Raw genomic sequence first — 18,738 nt, 5'->3', positions numbered from 1 at the left:
GAAAGAGAGTAATAAAGGGAAAATTTAGAGGCATTTCCAAGAAAGCAGGTCATTTGCTTGGACTAAAAGACTTGGGGTGAAAAGGGAGGAGAGGACAAAAACACCTAGTTAAGAAGACATGCTTTCTTCAAAAGCATTCAATGGAGGTTACTCTTTCCTTTGGCCTCTCATCTTATCTCTAAGTCAAATCTGAAGTCTGAGATGCCACAGGCTTTCCTTTTCTTCCCTGGGGAATACAGAGAGCTCAGGTGATGCCCGTGGCACAGTCCAGCAGTGGGAATTCGTACCCAGGCAGCTCCAAGCAGAGCAGACACTGTGAGTGTGTGCTAATCTGTAACAGTATTTATAGGGAATAAATCTAAAATCAAATAAAGCCTTAAACCTGAGACATTGCTAAGTGACCTTCAACATATGCTAAACCAGTAAATAAACATATCAGTATTAGTTTGGGCTTATAGCATATAGAGTTTATATACAAACATATATATATACACGCATATACATATACAAATATATAGTTACACAGATGATACTGTTGTGCCATCCTATTCCATGATCACCTCTGTTTAAAATGACCTTCCATTCATGTGCTATCTTGGTGAAGAGTGGAGACAGCTGAAAACAAACCTCCCAGTGACACTTTATTCATCCCCTTTTGCTGATGTCAATAGAGAATCTGTCATCAGTCCCAGCAGCACTGGCTCCTTGTTATTGCACTTCAGTGCAGGGAACAAATGTCAGGACATCTTTTTTATTTGTAAAATGTTAGAGATTTCTGCCAGAAGTAAAACCAGGAGCTTCATGCTTGGTAGTTCTTTATATAAATCCATCACATCTTTCTCTCTTTTTGGTAAATCACAAAACTATTCTTTACCAGCAGTAACCATGAATGGGTCATAGAAAATGGAGTTGTTCCACTGGAGGAAATAATTTAGTTCTTTATGAGATTCTTTTTGACCTTTATGATATTATTTCTCAACAAATAATTTCAAATTATCAAATTAACTGCAGGTAAAGGTATTAAACTGTGAATTATATATTTCTGATCTAAATAGTTCCTGCACCTTCCCAAACACACTTGAAACAATGTGTAAGACCAAATTTGATGGAAACAGTGTTAATTTTATAGATAATAAATTTTGAACATTTATGGGGGTGAATTACACTTTTAAAAAGGACTTCTGCAGTGAGTATCCTAATTTTCTCTGTACATTTGATTTCAGTAAAAGGTCAAGGTAGTGTCTTTAGAATTTAAAAACTTTTTATTAAAGGCCTGTGTGGACACAGAGTCTCTGGTCTATTAAAGAAGAAATTAAACACTGGTAGGAAATATCATGAAGCAGAGTTAACACATTAAAGTGTCATGAACTGTGTTTAATCTGAGAATGAGCTGATAATGGGACAAAGTCAGGTTTATGCAAACTTGAGAAACAGCAGAGGTTTCATTCAATTAGCAAAAGTGATCATTTTATTCCCTGAATTTAACACTAATCGCTGACCCCAATGCAGTGTCACAGGCACACAGGGCAATTATTGGGAGTATATCTCTAAAACACATCTATGTGAAACACAGACAAGAAAGCATTTGAATTAGAGAAATCTGCATGAGCAAACCTTCCAGATTTGCTGCATGACCATGTGGTGGTGTCATCCTGCACATCCTGTTACACACTGCATGGTGTGACTATCATAAAGCAGAATATTTGTAGGTTTTCCTCACAAGGTCAGTCATAATAAAAAGCCTACAGGAAAGGTCTTTATCCCTCTGTATTCTGAGAGTTTGAGTCACAAGTAAGAAGAAGGAAGGAAAGAATAAAACACATCTGGAGGTGAAGCTAAAAAATACCCAGGAAATATATGAAATCTTAAAAAGATAAAATCGGTTTCTCCCTTTTCTTTAAGAGGCATGAATAATAAAATATCCCCAGATTCAGCTTATTTATGCAATAATCACTCCTTTTGTGGAAGGGCAGGATGCCCCAGTTAATATCCCCATTGTGCAGCTTTTTCTGTCTCTTTAGAAGAAAATCTCTGGTTACCTTTCTTTGCCTGGTACACAGAAAAAACACCTGTGCTGTTCAAGTCTGTCATCTGGTGACAAGTGATGACACACTAATCTTGCTGATTGGGTTAAATGCAGTTATCAGCTTCACTTTTCTCATGCCACCCTGGTGGGCTGCCACCCCTCCAAAGCCAGGGAGAAATATTCTCCCACAGAGACAGATCCTCTCATCCAGAGTGAGGGTGGCACCTTCTTTCCTGCTGTTCTCATCGTTGGGGAGCTACTGAGACAAAAATTGGGAATATAAGCACTTCTGCTATATGAAACATAGAGAATAAATGTCATTAAATATGTGCCAGCTCTTCCAGATCCTAAAGGTGGTCAGGGATGGAGTTAAGGGTTTGAATTTTTAGGTGATGTAACTTCAAATCCACGAAATCCCAGCAAGCCCTGTTTCTCACAGCAGTACTGCATGGGGGAAAACAACTCTTCTCTTCTCTGGAAGTGGGTTTTTCCCTACATGATGTCACCATCTCCGGCATCACACTCAGGGCAGGATGTCCCATAGGAGGGCTGAGCTGGAGGAAACAACCCTGTTCGTGTTTGTGTTTGAGCAAGGGAAAGGTTAAGAGAGCCCGAGGACTAAAAAGAGATGTGATTCCATAGGTGTGGTTTCAGTGTTTGCCTTGAGAGCTTCACTTGCCAGTTAAAAACAAAAAGCAGCTTGGATGTTGCTTCTATGACTGGCAGTTGCATGTGTGTGAATTGGCAAGATGAGGAGCATTATTTCAGTTTTCCTGAGCAAAATAAAGTACTGAATCAGGGTCTAGTGTTCACATTTTCCCTTGTTTCCAAAGCAATTCCAAATCTCATTTATTGTGCAAGTCTTGATGCTACTACTCATTAAAAAGAAAAAAAAATATCATTCTGTTCTCTGCCTGATGAACAGTAACACACAACATCTAGAAAAACATGGAATAACAAAGAGATGTGTAGCAATTTGCAATTAGAACTTTTCCTTACATGTATCTAACCTGTCTTCTCGCTTCATGATGTACATAATTAAATTACCATAGATTGATTCCACCTAAAACATGCTATTTTTGAAGAAATCAGGCAATTAGTTACCATGGCAACCCAATTAAGCCAGTTTTAGACCCCTTATCTTAATTGCTGTATTAATTGAGAAGAGAAAATAAATTGAAGACTCATCCTTTTCTTGCCATTTTAAATTTCACTAAAATATGAATTGCACACAAAATATTGTTTTAATTTGTCATCACGGACTCATGATTAGAAAAAGAAATTAGAATGTTGAAAACAGTATTTAAGACGGATGGCATATGTCAGTAGCAATTTGATATGCTGAAAGAGCTGTGCTCTTTGGAAATGTAATTACTCAAAAATAGGATCTGCATATATTATCTGAGGGAATGAATGAAGGATTGTAACTCTTAAAGGCTATTTATTTTATGCATTCCATAAAAAAATATCTATATGCCAATACATAGAGAAAATGCACAGGAAATTTCAACTCCTGGGAAATTGGGGATGAAAATGTCAGCATATGGCATTGATGAGAGCAGTTTTCTGAGCAGCAAACCCAAATCTTGGTGTCTTCCCACTCTACTGGTTCCATTTGCTTTGGCTGAACCATTAATAGAGTTCAGCTTGAACACGAAAAGTAATGGAATCTGCCTGTCTGAGTGGGATTGCTGCCTGCAGAGAGGGGACCTGCTGCCAAATCACCGAGCATGCACACGTTTTCTGAGTAGAAAAACAGCATATGGAGGGGGGGGAAAAAAAAACCAACATGAGGGACGAGACAGAAATTTGTGTTTAGGTTTTCATTAGAAAGCATGAAGCCCTTTTTCTCACAGTCTAGATTTTGAAGTATGTAAGTCATAGAGAAGCAACTGAGGGAGCTGGGAGGGCTCAGCCTGGAGAAAAGGAGGCTCAGGGGGGACCTTATTTGCCTTTCCAACTCCCTGATGGGATGTTTTATCCAGGTGGGAGTTTGGCTTTTCTCCCAGGCATGTAGTGACAGTACAAGAAGACGTGGCCTCAAGCTGTGCCAGAGGAGGTTCAGGTTGGGCATCAGGAGGAATTTCTTCATGGAAAGGGTGGTCAGACATTGGAAGGGGCTGCCCAGGGAGGTGGTGGGGTCCCCATCCCTGGAGGTGTCCAAGGAACCACCGGACCTGGCACTGAGTGCTCTGGACTGGGTGACAGGGTGGGGATCGGTCACAGGTTGGACTCGATGGTCCCAGAGCTCTTTTCCACCCTCAGTGATGCTGGGATTCCATTTCAGAGAGAGAACAGAACATATTTCCTGGCCTAACCATGTCCAGCACAGCCTGGCTGCACAGCTCCCTCCAAGCCACTTGGGGACTTCTACAACGCCCTTTTCTTTCTTTAAGCTCCTCTTTCAGGCAACTGTAAAGCTGAAAATAGAGAAACTGGTGACAAATCCACATCCAAGGAGATATCCTAGGCAGTCCTACATTTTACTGTAGGTTACATGGGAGTAAAATGAAGGAAATTCCAAGCTGACCTCCAGTGTGACTGTGACTCAGCTGCAGTTTACAGAATTCTTGAGAGATAAGGCTTCATGCACTGTGGTTCAGGGAAAAGGTAACTGTGCCAGAAATTAGCCAACCCAAATTCTCAAAGGCTGGTTTTTCCTGCTTAAATATGAATAAAAATGGTTTTTACTATAATTTCTCACTCATTTTGTATCTGTGTAACTTTTTAACCCATCAAAAAAGCTGTAGGAGCAGTGAAAAAAACGTTGGAATTGAACTTTCTGGGTCGCATAAGGGATAGTACAAGTGGATAAACAACTGCTGCTAAGTGGTAAACCATAAATATTCTGGTAAAATTTAGAATAGATGAATTTCCACTCTTTCAGCTTGAGAGGGAATCCACATGGCAATGGATCCCCTATTGATGGCCCTAAGAATTAAATGGCCTTGTTATTTCTGCATCATAGCATGGAAGGGCATAGATAATATACATTAATTTGATGGTGCTGGAAGCTTAATTTAATAAGAAGAAATCAGTACAGAAGTCTTTTTACTGTTTATAATGAGCATGTGAAAGAGGATGGTTCATCCTCTATTCTTCCCAAAAACTGTTCTGGCTCCCAGCAGTGTTGTGGCTTAAATCCGTGTAGCAGCTGGGTTCTCTAGAATGGTTGACTTTTCCCCTTTGGAAATTTGGTAACTATTGCCAGAATCCAACATTTCTGATGTTCTCAAATATAAATCAAACCAGAAAGTTTAATAGTTCAAATTAAATGCCTTTTTTTTGTATTTGTCCTTAATTACATTTTGTTATGTAGAGGAATTAACATGAATATTCCTTTGCTTTGATACCTGTGATGGAAACCTTTAGATCTGTAAATAGACAAGGTTTTCTGTGTTAGCTTTCAATATTGTTAGGTGAACTTCCTAAATAGAAGTGAAAACACACAGGTTCAGTGCCTCCCAGCTTTAACACTTTTTGACTTGTGTGTCTGACATTTTTCTTGGTAGGTGATTATCAGTGCTTTGTTCCTTAGCTGTGCCACTAAATGATTTATGTTATTTACACGTAAACTGACTTTCATCTGATTCATTTAAAGTCCATTTTCACACAGCATGTGGAAATGTACTTTTTTGTGGTTGATAATCCTTATTGTCCCTTGGGCAAGTTGTTCCATTTTAGATCAAGTCAAGTTTGGTAGCAAAAGTTGAAAAAAAATCAAACTAGAAGGGAAAATGCTTCTTGAGGATTTCCTGTTGTTTTTCACAAATTAAATGAAATTTTGTTTACCGGGATGAATGTGCTTATTATACTCAATTTGTTTAGTTTATAATATCCATGAAATATTAAAATGAAAATATTTTAAAGACCCAATTTTAAAAGAAAAAATATGAAAAACCACACCTGGGTTATTCCAAAGAGGGCTTATAATGTAAGACTTTACAGTAATAATTCAAATAGGATTCTGCAGAGATTTCATTAAAATTCAACCATGAAGAAGTATGCAAAATATCTGATTCTATAATATTTCTTTTGAAAGTATTTTTTTTCACTAAATGTAGCTACAAGTGACCTTCAGTGAGACTGAAATGCAAGTGAGATCTTCCAAGTTAGGGTTCCCAGTCTTGCCTTAGATTGTTAAAATCAGAATTCAGTGCCAGGGTTTCACTTTTTTTTCAGGATGAAATTATTCATCCTTCAGCCTCTGTTTCAGTAGCTTTTACACACACCAGTAATACTGTTCCATTCCTCTGTTTGCCATAGTATATTCCCAGATATGCCACTTGTGGGAGCCTCAGCAGGAGTTTGGGATTCTCTCTATCCCAAATGGCTCTAAAGACACCTAAAGGTTTAAAGTGTTCAGCCTCGGGAGGGAAGGACAATTCTGTGCAGTGACAAAAGTAGGAGCAGAGCTCTTTGGAAAAGCTGCTCCCAAGGGTTGTTGGACAGAGCCCTTTATGTCTGGGTTTGCACATTAATTCTGCTTTCAGCTGCAAGGTTTTAAAATACAAATTAAAAGAAGTTTTACTTTGGAATTAAAGTATGCTGTGGATATCTTTCATTTCAAAACCAAAGCTCTCTGGAGATCATGGGATTTTTGAATTATTTCTACAGCATAATACTGTCAAATTTGTGAAAGTCCTACATTCCCAATGGATTTGTTGTGACCATTTTTCCTTGATTCACTTTTTGCTATATTTTTGTGACATGTGCGATAACAAGCTTCAGTTTATGACCTTGACTTTTGCTTATTTTTCTTTTGGAGGTCTTCATAAATCACGGAAAGATTTTGTTCAAATCATCATGAATAAACCAACCAAACAATAAGTCATCCAAATGAACAAAAGCAATTTCCTTTCTCTCTGTTTGTGTGTAACATTTGCCTTGGCCCTTACAAAGAGTGAGACATTTTCATGGCAGGGAAAACGCAGCCGTATCTGCGTGTGACAAAATAACAGGACATCCATAATGCTGTTGGCTTCTTAATTTCAAAAGGCAGATTTTAATATTACTGACTTCAGAGAAAGATAAGAAGGGCAGTGCATAAGACATTATCAGTCCAGTGTGGAAATAATGCATTCAAAATTAAAGACAGCAGTTTAATTAAGTGCATGAAAGGCTGGCTTTTATGATCATATTTCAAATACTCGACTGTCTTTTCATCCATTCTGCCGTGTGACTTTACTTAATAATATATCAAGAACAAAAAATGTGTTGGAGTCTTTCTGCAAATTCAATTAGTCCAATAAAAAGTGAAAAATAGTTTCTTTTTCATTAAAAAGAACTCACCCCTAACCCTTCTGATGACAAAGTGCGAGATGAGAAGGGAGGGCAAAGCTGGAGAACTATGAACATTCAGCCTTTGTGATGCATTTATGTGAGAATGAAATAGATGCAGTGTCACCATTAGTAACATTTGTTATTGAAAGGACTAATTGCATTCTGCTCAGTTAGCAGTTTATCAGATCCAGACCACAGGGTATTTACTTCTCCCTTAGGATGCACTCCCAGCACAGCAATAACTCCGGGGTTTATTGGGCTGCTCTGGGCAGGGTAATTATGCTAAAGTGAAACCTCTTCCAGGGCTCAACTAGAAACTGTGACACATTGCTCCAGTGCTTTACAGGTTAAGTGCAACCTCTTGAATCCATTCTACCTGTGAAGAGTTTGTAGCCAAGGGAAGTGCAGAGATCACAGTTCCTGGGTACCAAACCGGAAAAACGAGGATAACAAACCATCCAGGAGTGCAGCGTTTCAAATGAGACATTGTGAAGTGCAGTGAAGGATGTAATGTGAATTTAGAAAACTTTGAGGTGATTAAAATGGGGTGGCAAAGGGATCTGAAAGAAGCTGTTGAGCTTTAGGCTGAAAGCAGTGGGTTACTGGCCCAGCCACGGCACATCTGTAGTGATTGAAAGTCGTTAGCTCCTGTTAGGTCATCTCTGTGACCCTGGGAGAGGAGGGGCTGCTCTCAGCTCGGCTCCCAAGGGCACACTCTGCCTCCCAAACACTCCTGGTGCCACGGCTGGTTTGTCAGTCACAGCCTTGGCACTGAGCCTTGTAGTGGTACCACGGTGAGCAAACAGCACCCTCACCCCTGGAGCTGGCAAATAATTGGAGAAAGCTGGAAACTCTGCTGCTAACACAGGGTGGCTCTGGGTAAATAAACCATCCCTGGGTTGCTTGTTGACAGGTTTCACTTCTGCTGACACAACTAAATGTGGCCCTAAGGGTTGTTGGGGAATGATCTGCTCCTGTTCTGCTTCTGGGCACCCACCACAAAAGCTGATTCCTCTCTGCTGTCATTTTTCCTCTTACTTGTCTTATTCTTGGTTCCTCTAATACTGTGCTGTCTAGGGGATGTTTCCCTCTATGTTTCTCTCAGTATGTGCTGATGAACAGATTCTGTTCCAGATATCTATTCATGTCCTATTCTCATTTTAACTTCAAAATATTCCTCTCCCAGAGGTTTCCATAGAATAATTTTCCATAATGTAGAGAATCAGACAGGCTGCATTCTGAAAATACAGCAGTGAATTTACAAGAGTGACTCATCAGGTTTTTTTAAACAATCATTTTCATATAAAAGAGGTAAGAACTATAAAAATTATTCCCCTTCGCAAGCACGCAGGTACAAATAAGAGCAAGAGCTTATGAAAGAAGTATGATTTAATAAATAAATGTTTGGTTTTTTAAATAGGTAACCCTCCTGCTACAGGGACAGGAACTTTACACATCACCTTGGAGGATGTCAATGACAACGTCCCGTCCCTTTATCCAACACTGGCAAAAGTTTGTGATGATGCAAAAGATCTCAGGGTAGTGGTACTTGGAGCATCAGACAAAGACCTTCATCCCAACACAGACCCTTTTAAATTTGAACTGAGCAAGCAGTCTGGCCCAGAAAAATTGTGGAGAATCAACAAGCTTAACAGTAAGTCTGTTACTTTTATTATTTTGCATTTAGTCCTCCCACCTCTACATCTCACTGTACTCATCCTGAGGCACTTTGTGAATTCTGGAGCAGTTTTGTAGGAAATTCTTGCAGGATGGACCCATTGCTGCTGCTTTACACTGTGCTGGGTTTGCTGGGACCAGCTGCCTGTGGAACATAATAATTCTGAGACCTGAAAGTTTTTCCTCTTCTTAATATGTTAACTGAAGTTGCCTCTTTTAGCTTTGCAGTAAAGAGAGGCTACTAATGACTTACAGTTTTGTAAAGATATTTCAGGGCATGGAATTTGCTTGCATGAGCTACACAAGGCCTTGCTATAGGACAGCATAGAAGTTTTGCATGGGCTTTAACAATATACTTGAAAAACTTCCTAATTTTAAGTATGGGATCTTACATGATTCATGAGAGGGTCACAGCACACACTGTGCAGTTGCAGAAGGTTTGTATGGCAAGTTGTGGGCACAAAGTACAACATTTCTTTTTAATGTAGATCATTCCTATTTTTTCTCTAGAATGTATTATTTATCTCTGCTACTCTCCAGTGTTTTAGTTCATTTCATGTCTTACAAAAAACTGGGTGTGATGTCTGTCCCTGCCTGCAGGACAAAGTGAAGGAAACTTTTTTTTTTTTTTTTTTTTTTTTTAATTTTTTTTTTTTCCAGTTCTCCAAACATCAAACCACAACTCTGTTCCACCCCTAAAAGAGTTAGCACACCCACCTGGGTGAGTCTGCACCCTCACCTGGGTACCAGGAGCTGTTATAACCCTCTGTTGTTCAGGTGGATCAGATCTGTGGATTTGAAGGGGTTTTATTTCCCTTCACTGACCAGGAAAATTGAGGAAGTGTTTCAGCAGCTTTCCCTGTATTTCCTTACAAGAAGGTTTTTTTTTTTACCTTAGGCAAGTAAATATATTCTTCCCTCTTCATGCTTTGAGGGTGATATGCCTCAGCATTTCATTAGTATATTGGCTTTCACAGGCAACTTCTGACAATAATTTGCAGACCAAATGATGTATTTAAACAAAAGAGGCTCTTAGAAGTCTTTTGATTTGGTAGGGTTTGGATTACAATTGCAATTAGCTATACTGCCTCTTCTTACCTCCAATTTTACCCTTTTTTTTAGAGTGTTGTCATTTTCTGCTTAATTTCCAGGACTGACTTTGGCATGTCTGATATTGTTTGCAGATTCCTCTTCCCTTCCAAACAACCAGCATTTGGTTAATTCTCACCTCATCTTTTGCAGATACTCATGCCCAGGTCATCCTGCTTCAAAACCTGAAAAAGGCCAATTACAACATCCCAATCTCAGTGACAGATTCTGGAAAACCACCTCTGACTAACAACACAGAACTGAAATTACAAGTGTGTACCTGCAAGAAATCCAAAATGGACTGCAGTGCCACCGATGCCCTTCACATCAGCCTGACCCTCATCCTCCTGTCACTCCTCAGTTTACTTTGTAAGTCTTTTGCTGAACTGTAAGTAATGAAGTGTTGTTAATCTGCTCATTTGTACTCTCCATAAGAAAACCTACCAAGGGAGAAGTTAAATTCCTCCACTGACATCACAGTGCAGTGAGTTTGGGTTCTTTTTCCCTGAAGCTGTGAGAAAGGTGGGGGGAGGGTTTTTTCCACAGTCAAAAAATAGCAATGAGTGCCTGATTGTCAAATTAAGAAATAGAAGCAATAATTTCAAGAAGAATCAAAGAGAATTAGAGCCAGCATATGATAAACTGAGAAGTACCAGCTGTAGTAGCAGATTTGTGAGACGCTTGCTTTCATCTCTCCCCACTTGAATTCAATTCAAGCCCAGAAACAGGAGATTAAAGGTGTTCATGTAACAAAAGCTGTTCTGGGTCACCAGGAAAATGAGGACTGTCTGCTCCAATTTATTCCTCTGCATAAAGTGTGCAAGTGACTGGAACATGAGGAACTTATTGGTGATCCTGGGCTTCGAACCACCCAGAACTGAAAATCAAATCACCAGTCTGGGTTGGAGGGCAGAGAGAACTGACAGGCAAAAGAAGCTTCTGCTGCTTCTAAGAAAGAGTCACAAAAGGGATTTACAAAATTCCTAATTTGAATTGGAAGAAGTAAAAAAAATAATTCCAGAATGACTCAAGAGTAGGAATTCAAAGCCGTGGAATCCCATCTAACCTGGGGGTGTCCCTGGCTTGTCCTGTGACAGCTGCCAGCAAATTTTTGATGCAGGATTACTTAGCTGTTTCCTATAACTGTAATAACAAATCTGTTATTCAAGGACTATTATCCTTGTCTCATGTGACTGAAATACGTTGTATGATGACTTCATACCTGAGCTATGGGGAAAGACCTTGCATTCTCCATGAGACAGAATCTACCACAAGGCAGAGAAGATTTACACATCTGAGCTTGGTGCATTCTTGATTACACATTTTGTGCATTTTTTTCTTATTGTGTACTGCTTTTATCCCAAAAGGTTGGCATGAAGGTCGTTGTGGGGGAGCTGGTACTGTCTAATGTTTGTGCTGCTCTTTGAAGATGAAAAAGGACTGTATAAATGCTGAGTGCAAATTCATGTTCTTACTTTCAATCAGTGACATCTAAAGTATCTGCACTGCCTTTGGTTCAGCTGCTCTGGGTTTAGTCTGCTGGAACCAAAGGCAAACTTCAGCTGTTAGAAGTAATATGTTAAAAATATTTGACAGGACGTGACAGTATTGCACCGGTGAGGGAAATGTGCAGCCCATTGATTCAAATACATTCCTGTTACCACTCCATAAATGTTGCTGGTGCTGCACTGGGCGTGACTTTCACCACTGGAATTACTTTCTTATCCGACGTGATTTGCACTTGAACTTTATTTACATGAATGCATCTGAATATCAGAATATAATGAAGTAGAGAAAAGCTTTTTGCTTTAGAAAGTTGCTGTTTTCGTGGGGTTTTTATAGGTGATCATTTTCCTTCTATTGAATTATAAAACCTGTTCTAGGTATTGGAAAGCACTTCTTGAGTTGCTCTTTTTGACTATAGATTTTCTCTGGCTCAACTATAGGCAGAATACAGCCCCTGGCACCTGAAAGGGTATTCCATGGCTGGTATTCCATCTCTGGAACTGCTACTTATGCAAAACCAGCAAGCATTACAACTTTCCTAACCGTTTTCCTCAGGTGTAAATGACTACCTGGAATAAAAGAATGAGGCTGGGAGCCACTTAAAATAATGTGGTTCTGTGCTTGAACTTCTCTAAAATGTGCTGGTATCACTGCATTCCCAATTCATTTCCACACACTTTTTGTTGTTTTTGGTTTTTTTTATAACTGCGATTAGTTCCATTGCAATGTTTTTGTATAGTCCAAATATTTATCAGAGTAATCAAAGATTACGATGCCATAAAAACAAAGAGAACTTTAGTGCTTATTGAACAGATGAAATGTCCCATTTCTAGTGGCAAGTTATGGGTTTAATTTTAGCAAAAGCCCTTACGTGGCTCACTTTGCTCCCAATGTTTATGTTTTATGAGGCTCTTGTTCCTGGGAGGTAAATCCTTCAGTCAAATGAACTTTGTTATTCATGCCAAAGTATTTCTTTTTGTATCTGACATCTGGTGTGAGGATAGATAGCCCTGTGAAAGAGCTACTCATGGGAAAAGTGCCCTGCATGAATATCTTCCCTCTAGAAAACATCTTGGTATTATCATTTAAATGGTGCAATTATTATCTATACTTAGAATATGTGCCTCCTTCCTAAATCATGAAAGAAGTTCAGATGTGGCAGATTTCTGGAGTGTCTGAGCACAGAAGTGAAGAGCCTGATTAAAAAACTGTAATACATGCAAAAACCAGCAGTTCCTCCTGTTCTGTGGATACCCTGCTGTGTTCAGTATATTGAGGGATAATGGGATACAGCCTGCAGGGTTGCCCAGGAGCCCCTGGAAAGGTAGACATACTTGGAACAAGAAAAATTTAGGAGTCCTTGTCAGCCAGAAATAGAAAATATAAGATGCCAAAGTATCTGGGCAGATTGCTGGTTTTCCATATCAAAACAGTAAAGTGCTTGGTGGGATTGAAAGATGGTGAATATAGATTTGATTGAAAAAAGGAGCATTTTTGTATAGTTGTACTTAACCTAACTAACCACTGCTGGGAATCAGTGGAAAGATGTATAGTGGACAGGTGGAAGACTTTCCAAAGTTACAGTAATTAAGGCTAACAAATATTGGGAAGAATATTCAGTGTCACCTGTCATTAATGCAGACACCGTGTTTAAGATGAGACCTGATGTAGCAGCATCTTGTGCTCTGTCAGCTTTTCCTCACCACTTTTAGTGACAAGACAGGACCAAAATGTTCAGATATAATTTAGAATTTATCAATTCCGATTGAAGAAAAACAACAGATTAAAAAAATAGGTCTGAGTTCCTCATCAGGGAGAAGGACTGTGGAAATGAGTTACTTTAGGACAAGAAAGAGTGGAGAAAAGAGAAAGTGTGTCATGCAGCATCTCTGGTGCTGGGTCTGAGGTCGTTCATGCTGTCCCTTAGTGCTGCATTGCCTCAGTCATCTCATGGTTTCAACTGACACAGCTCAAATAGCTCTGATCAGAATTAATGGAACCAAAGTGATGTGCTCAGCACCACCAGAATTATGAACAGGTTCCCTCTGGAAGGCTCCTAATCATTTTTAGTAAGAGAACAACTATGACATTACAGAAGGATGAGGGATGGAGATAAGGGGAAAATAAAACAAGCTAAATAGTAAAAGATTAAGATAAAAACAGAGTTGTGTATATTGTCATAACAAAGTCAGCAACAAAAACTGCCACTGGCCTTGTGAGAGACTGAGAAAGAACCACTCTAGCTAGCAGACTAAGCTTTAGATAAATTACAAATAATTTATATTGTAATTATTTAAAAGAGTATTTGAATTCTGGACCTTTGATTTTATAATAACTATTTCACTTAATTGCATAGTCACTGAATGATAATTGCATTTCGTATTTCCTTTTCTATTCTGACAACATAAAAGACCAAGTTAGATTCTAATGTGTGGAATGAAGGGACTAAAAGAATGACCAAAGGCCCAATAGTCATGTCAGTAACATTTTACTTGAAATTCCTTGTTAAAAAAAGGCTGGACTTCTAACACTTCATGCTGAAAAAACTCACAATTTTGTATCTTAGTTGACTGTCAAGACACTTCTTTCTGTTCACAGGGGAATACAGAGCTGTAAGTTGACTTGAACTTACTTAAGTAAAGTATTCCTCTGTTCTGAACAGAAAGTAATGTGTGAGACTGGGGGGGAAAAACTTCCATGAAGAAATTAAATAAGCTGGAGGTCTCTCCATTGGAATTAATTTGTTAAACTGAGGGTGAAAGGCCTCAGGTGTGTTGAAGAACAGAGACTCACACAGATGTCAGGGCTGTGATTGCAAAGGAGCCTTAGAGATACCTTTGAATTTAATTTCCTTTTAATTTTCACAAACTTTTCCTATTTAATGCCTGCTGTCCCTCACCATAATGTTTTTCTAATTTGAGGAATGCAGCTACAGGGTCAATAGAGAAAAACCACCTTTTTTTCTTTCTCTTTGGAAAATTATGTATTTATTATTAAACCATTATCAAAAAAAAATTTGAATTATATTAACCTGTGGTTTTGAATTTACATGAGCCTGGACAGCCAAAGTTACTGCTGCAGTGTTATCCTTCACCTGGTTCATTTTTCAAAGCAACAGCACCATTTGTATCTCTTGTATATCCCATGTTATTTGTGCAGAAACATCAAATGGCTGATACTGAAACTATGAATTCCTGAATAGCATCAGACTAAGACAAATCATAGCAGGTTTCAGATGGAAAACACCTTTAAGGTCATTGTTCTTTCCATTACAGGGGCAGATTTGTTACCTGCAGGTTCACAGTTTTCAGCCTTTATTGGGGGGAGTTGCCTCACTTTTAGACAATCAGGTAGTTTATTGTTTTCAAGGCTCAGCTACTACTTAGTTTTTACAGTAGGATTTTGGCTTTTGCCAAGAAAAGTTGATTCCTATTCCATGCAGTACCCTCAGAGGGACCATTCCCATAGAAGAATTTGCTAAAAACAATACTTCCTGTTTGTTTCTGAAAAGTTTTGTTTGTAACTTTCTACAGCAATTTTCTACTTTTCAGAGCAGTGGTATTTTCTTTAAAAAAAAAAAATCAGTTTAATTAACAAGACTAGGGAAGCTTGCAAGATAAATTTTCCCATTTTTGAGAAGTAAAAGATGCCTTTAGTGGTTAGAATTTCAAAAACCACCAAGATGGGAAGAGTTTTGCTGTTCAAGGTGGTTTGTTGGGGTGGGCTTTATTTTGCACTACTGTAATTTGAGTTACATTCTATCTTAGAGCAGATACCATGTAGGTACTTAAAGTAGCAGTAAATTATGCTACCCAAGTATTTCTTAGGTTACTGATATTTAGTGGGTTCCAGTGATATAAATCTCATCTCCCCAAACCAATATAACAGCAGCAATATCCACTATCACTCTTAATGCTTATTATCTCTGTTACAGAGGCTTTGCTCCATATTAACATTATTATTGTTACTGCTAAATATCAGTGATATAGAGGCTTTTTCAAATGCCTGTATGAGAAAAATACCATTGTTATTGGTCTCCTTAACGAGTTTGGTTGATTAAACTCGAGTAAGGAAAAGATGGTTTAGGGGTTAAGGGATTTCGTTCGATTTGAGCCAACCTTGATTTGAATCTCACTTTTAACTCAGAGCTGTGTCCATTCTCCTGATTTCTCTGCAGGTTTAGTCAGTCCTGCAATGTATTTGCACTTGGCTTTGGGAGCCCACCTCAAGTTAATGGGGCTTGAAATGGCACAGAAGGTCCATATGGATGCCCATAATTGGAGACAGGACGTTTATACACCCAGTCATACAGACATGACAAATAGAAATACCCCCCAGTTGTACACCAGCATATTTAAAATGTGCTTAATGGCATTACATTTTATTGAGTCAATTAGGTGGGAAATGGCATTTTACACACATTTTAAACCGTCCAAACACGTTCCAGAAGTACAGACATGAAAAAAAATACAACAGTTTAGAAGATGTGTGTTTGGAGTGCAAAAGAGAACAATGTTTCCAGCAAATACAGCTCCTTCCTAAGAGCTGCAATATTGTTCCTGACGGTCATTCTGTAGGCATGAAATGGACATTTAAAGAGATTGGTTTGATAGACCATTTAGTGTTGTGAATTCAAATGAACACTTTTGTGTTTTCATTTTCTCAACAGTACTCCACAGTTACTGGTGAGATATGATATTTTGTATTTCTTTGCTGAACAACCTCTTAAAGGCACATAAATATTGAATTGTTCTGGAGTAGCCTATGACTAAAAACTAGAACTGAATAAATGACTGAGTTAAGTAGTTTTTCTGTCATCAGTGGTCCCTGTACACCATGGGGTATTTGTTTCTTTGCACTGTCCCTGTCCTTGGATATTTCCCCACTCTATAACATCCAAACAACTCAATTGCTTGCTGTTAGTTTTAGATGTGATACTAAAGATAAATGGAGGAGATTTTTTTTTTGTGCCTAAAGGTTTGATGATGTTGGGTTTGCTGCTTCTTTACTTACAAAGTCCTTTAAAGGGCCATTCATGTTTGGAGCATTTCAGACTGCATCTTAAAGCCTTGCTTCATCCATATATTTAATTTGGATATGTCATTAGTTAGTGCTTATGTGAGTGCCATGCTTATGAATAGCTCTTCACAAACTTTGAAGCAGGCAGGTTGATCTCAACACAGCCAAACCTGGCAGTTTTCTCATTTGATTTTCCCTTTTCTCTGGCTTATGAGCATGATTCTTTCCTCACTTTTTTTTCTATTTTATTCTTACTTAAAACGAATTTCTTCAGATGATTATTTTAGCATTTCAAGCTGGGATTAGCCTATACCTACAGAACTGACTGTGTCTGGACTACTTATGTTCATGTTCTACTTATTTAAAACTGATGGTGAACTAAGCTGTGCTGCTGTGGAAGATGAGCTCTGCCTGCCTGAGCAGTTACCCACTCCTTTAAAAGGTTGGCTCACGGGTACATTTTGATGCATTTCATTTTTCAGCATAAATATGAAAAATCAGGAGACTTGTTCAATGCTGCTATTTCAAACCTGTACTTATTCATTTCATTTGCTGAATATTTTCAAGCATTCAGATAAATCTATCAGATTAGGGCAGAAGAAAATACAGGTCCAGGCTGCAGGCAGCCACCTCTGCAATTGTTTAGTTTTGATGGAACTGGAAAATGAAGGAAGCATTTATTCCCTATTGGTTAAACGAACGTGACATTGCTTTGGCAAAGTATCCAACTAAAATTCATATCAATTTAAAAAAAATAATCATCTAGTACATTTTAGTGACTCTACCCTAGAAAATGCCCCCACCCCCAGTAAGATACTTCATATGCCTGGTGAACAGGAATTTCATTAGAAGATGCCTTATTTGATAAATGTAGCAGTGCACTGGGCTGGGTAGAACATCCTTCTGAATTTCTAAGAAGAGTTAGAATTTTACCTCATCTGAACAGCTTTTCTCTTGGACAGTTCTTCTTTTCTGCATTCCTTAGGACCAGCTCATTCCATAGTGAGTGAATGCAGGCACACAACAAGGAGGAGGGGAAGCAGAAACCAGGAGCAGCAGTGAGCAGGGCCATTACCAGGAGCCAGAAGAGCACTTTGTGTTACATCAGCCCTGCTTCAGATCTGCCACTACAGTCTTATAATAAATTAGTTAGGAGTGGGAGAGCCACTCTTGGAAATACCATCTGCTGGTGTCAAACAGGTACCCAGTGAAAATGGCTTCAGCCTGAGCAACTCGTTCCCCTGTGCAGGCTGATTAGTTTGGGTTGGCATGTGTTCTCCACTGTCTTGCCAATTCTGGCCACTTGCACAGCACGTGCCAGCATTTTAGTTCCTGGAGTTAAATATTGACATTGATATACGAGAGCCCACTGGAGCTGTGAGTGCAGTCATGAGACACTCATTTCACACACACAGCACTAATGCAGACAGTGTTCTTCCTGTCATTAAGAACTTTGAAATCATTTCTCACATAAATGGAAAACAAATTATATATTATGTCATTAGCTGCAAATTTTTGGGATAAACTCATTTACTGCTGTAAGTGAGTTCCTCATAAAAGTTTAAAAGTTCCTTATAAACTTTTCCCCAGGGTATTGCTGCCCGGCGAGATCACCAGTTCCTCCAGCCACAATCATCATACCTACTGCTCTGGCTGACAACTAACCCCAAAGTTCTTAATTGCAGGAATGAGGACACAGGGTATCCATCTGGGAATAGTTGTTTCAGTCTTTCAAATTCGATGAGATTTGGGGTGAAATATAATTTAAAAGCATGTGGTGCAAACACCGCGAAACTTCTGGTGTTGAAAACTACAGGTGACTAATCAACCAGTGATGCACATGAAAATCACTTATATTTCTCTAAGTTCTACATGAAGGCTAAACTAATAACTGTGTATCTAATTAATGACCTTTTATAGCTGGTAAATCCAGGAAAGAAGTACCTGGGTGTTGATTAGCTGCCTAATCAGAAACACAGTTCTGATCTCTTCTCTCATTTTTGCATTACCTCTTCAGCGTTACTGGGGTTTCGATGAAGTCCATGATGTAATGTAGGCTTCTAATTATGCAAAATTAATATAATATTTCTGATGAAAGGGTAATTGAAAGAAATGGAGCATGCATGAGCTGAACTCCA

General features: G+C 38.8%; 1 protein-coding gene across 2 annotated transcripts in view; it reads left to right on the top strand.

The window, feature by feature from the left end:
* Positions 1 to 18,738, top strand: part of CDH13 (cadherin 13) — a 447,767-nt gene that overhangs the window by 417,654 nt on the left and 11,375 nt on the right. The window contains exons 12-13 of one of the 2 annotated variants that reach the window (XM_027646729.1): positions 8,730 to 8,963; positions 10,229 to 10,444. In XM_027646729.1, the coding sequence (XP_027502530.1) occupies positions 8,730 to 8,963; positions 10,229 to 10,444 (450 nt within the window). Of the gene's footprint in view, positions 1 to 8,729; positions 8,964 to 10,228; positions 10,468 to 18,738 lie in introns of those variants that run through there. The other variant, XM_027646728.1, reaches the window with a different exon arrangement.

This window comes from Corapipo altera, unplaced genomic scaffold (assembly GCF_003945725.1).
Source record: "Corapipo altera isolate COAL_440 unplaced genomic scaffold, ASM394572v1 62, whole genome shotgun sequence".
NCBI lineage: Eukaryota > Metazoa > Chordata > Aves > Passeriformes > Pipridae > Corapipo > Corapipo altera.
Note: the sequence above shows the minus strand (reverse complement) of the source record. Positions and strands in the feature narration are given on the sequence as shown.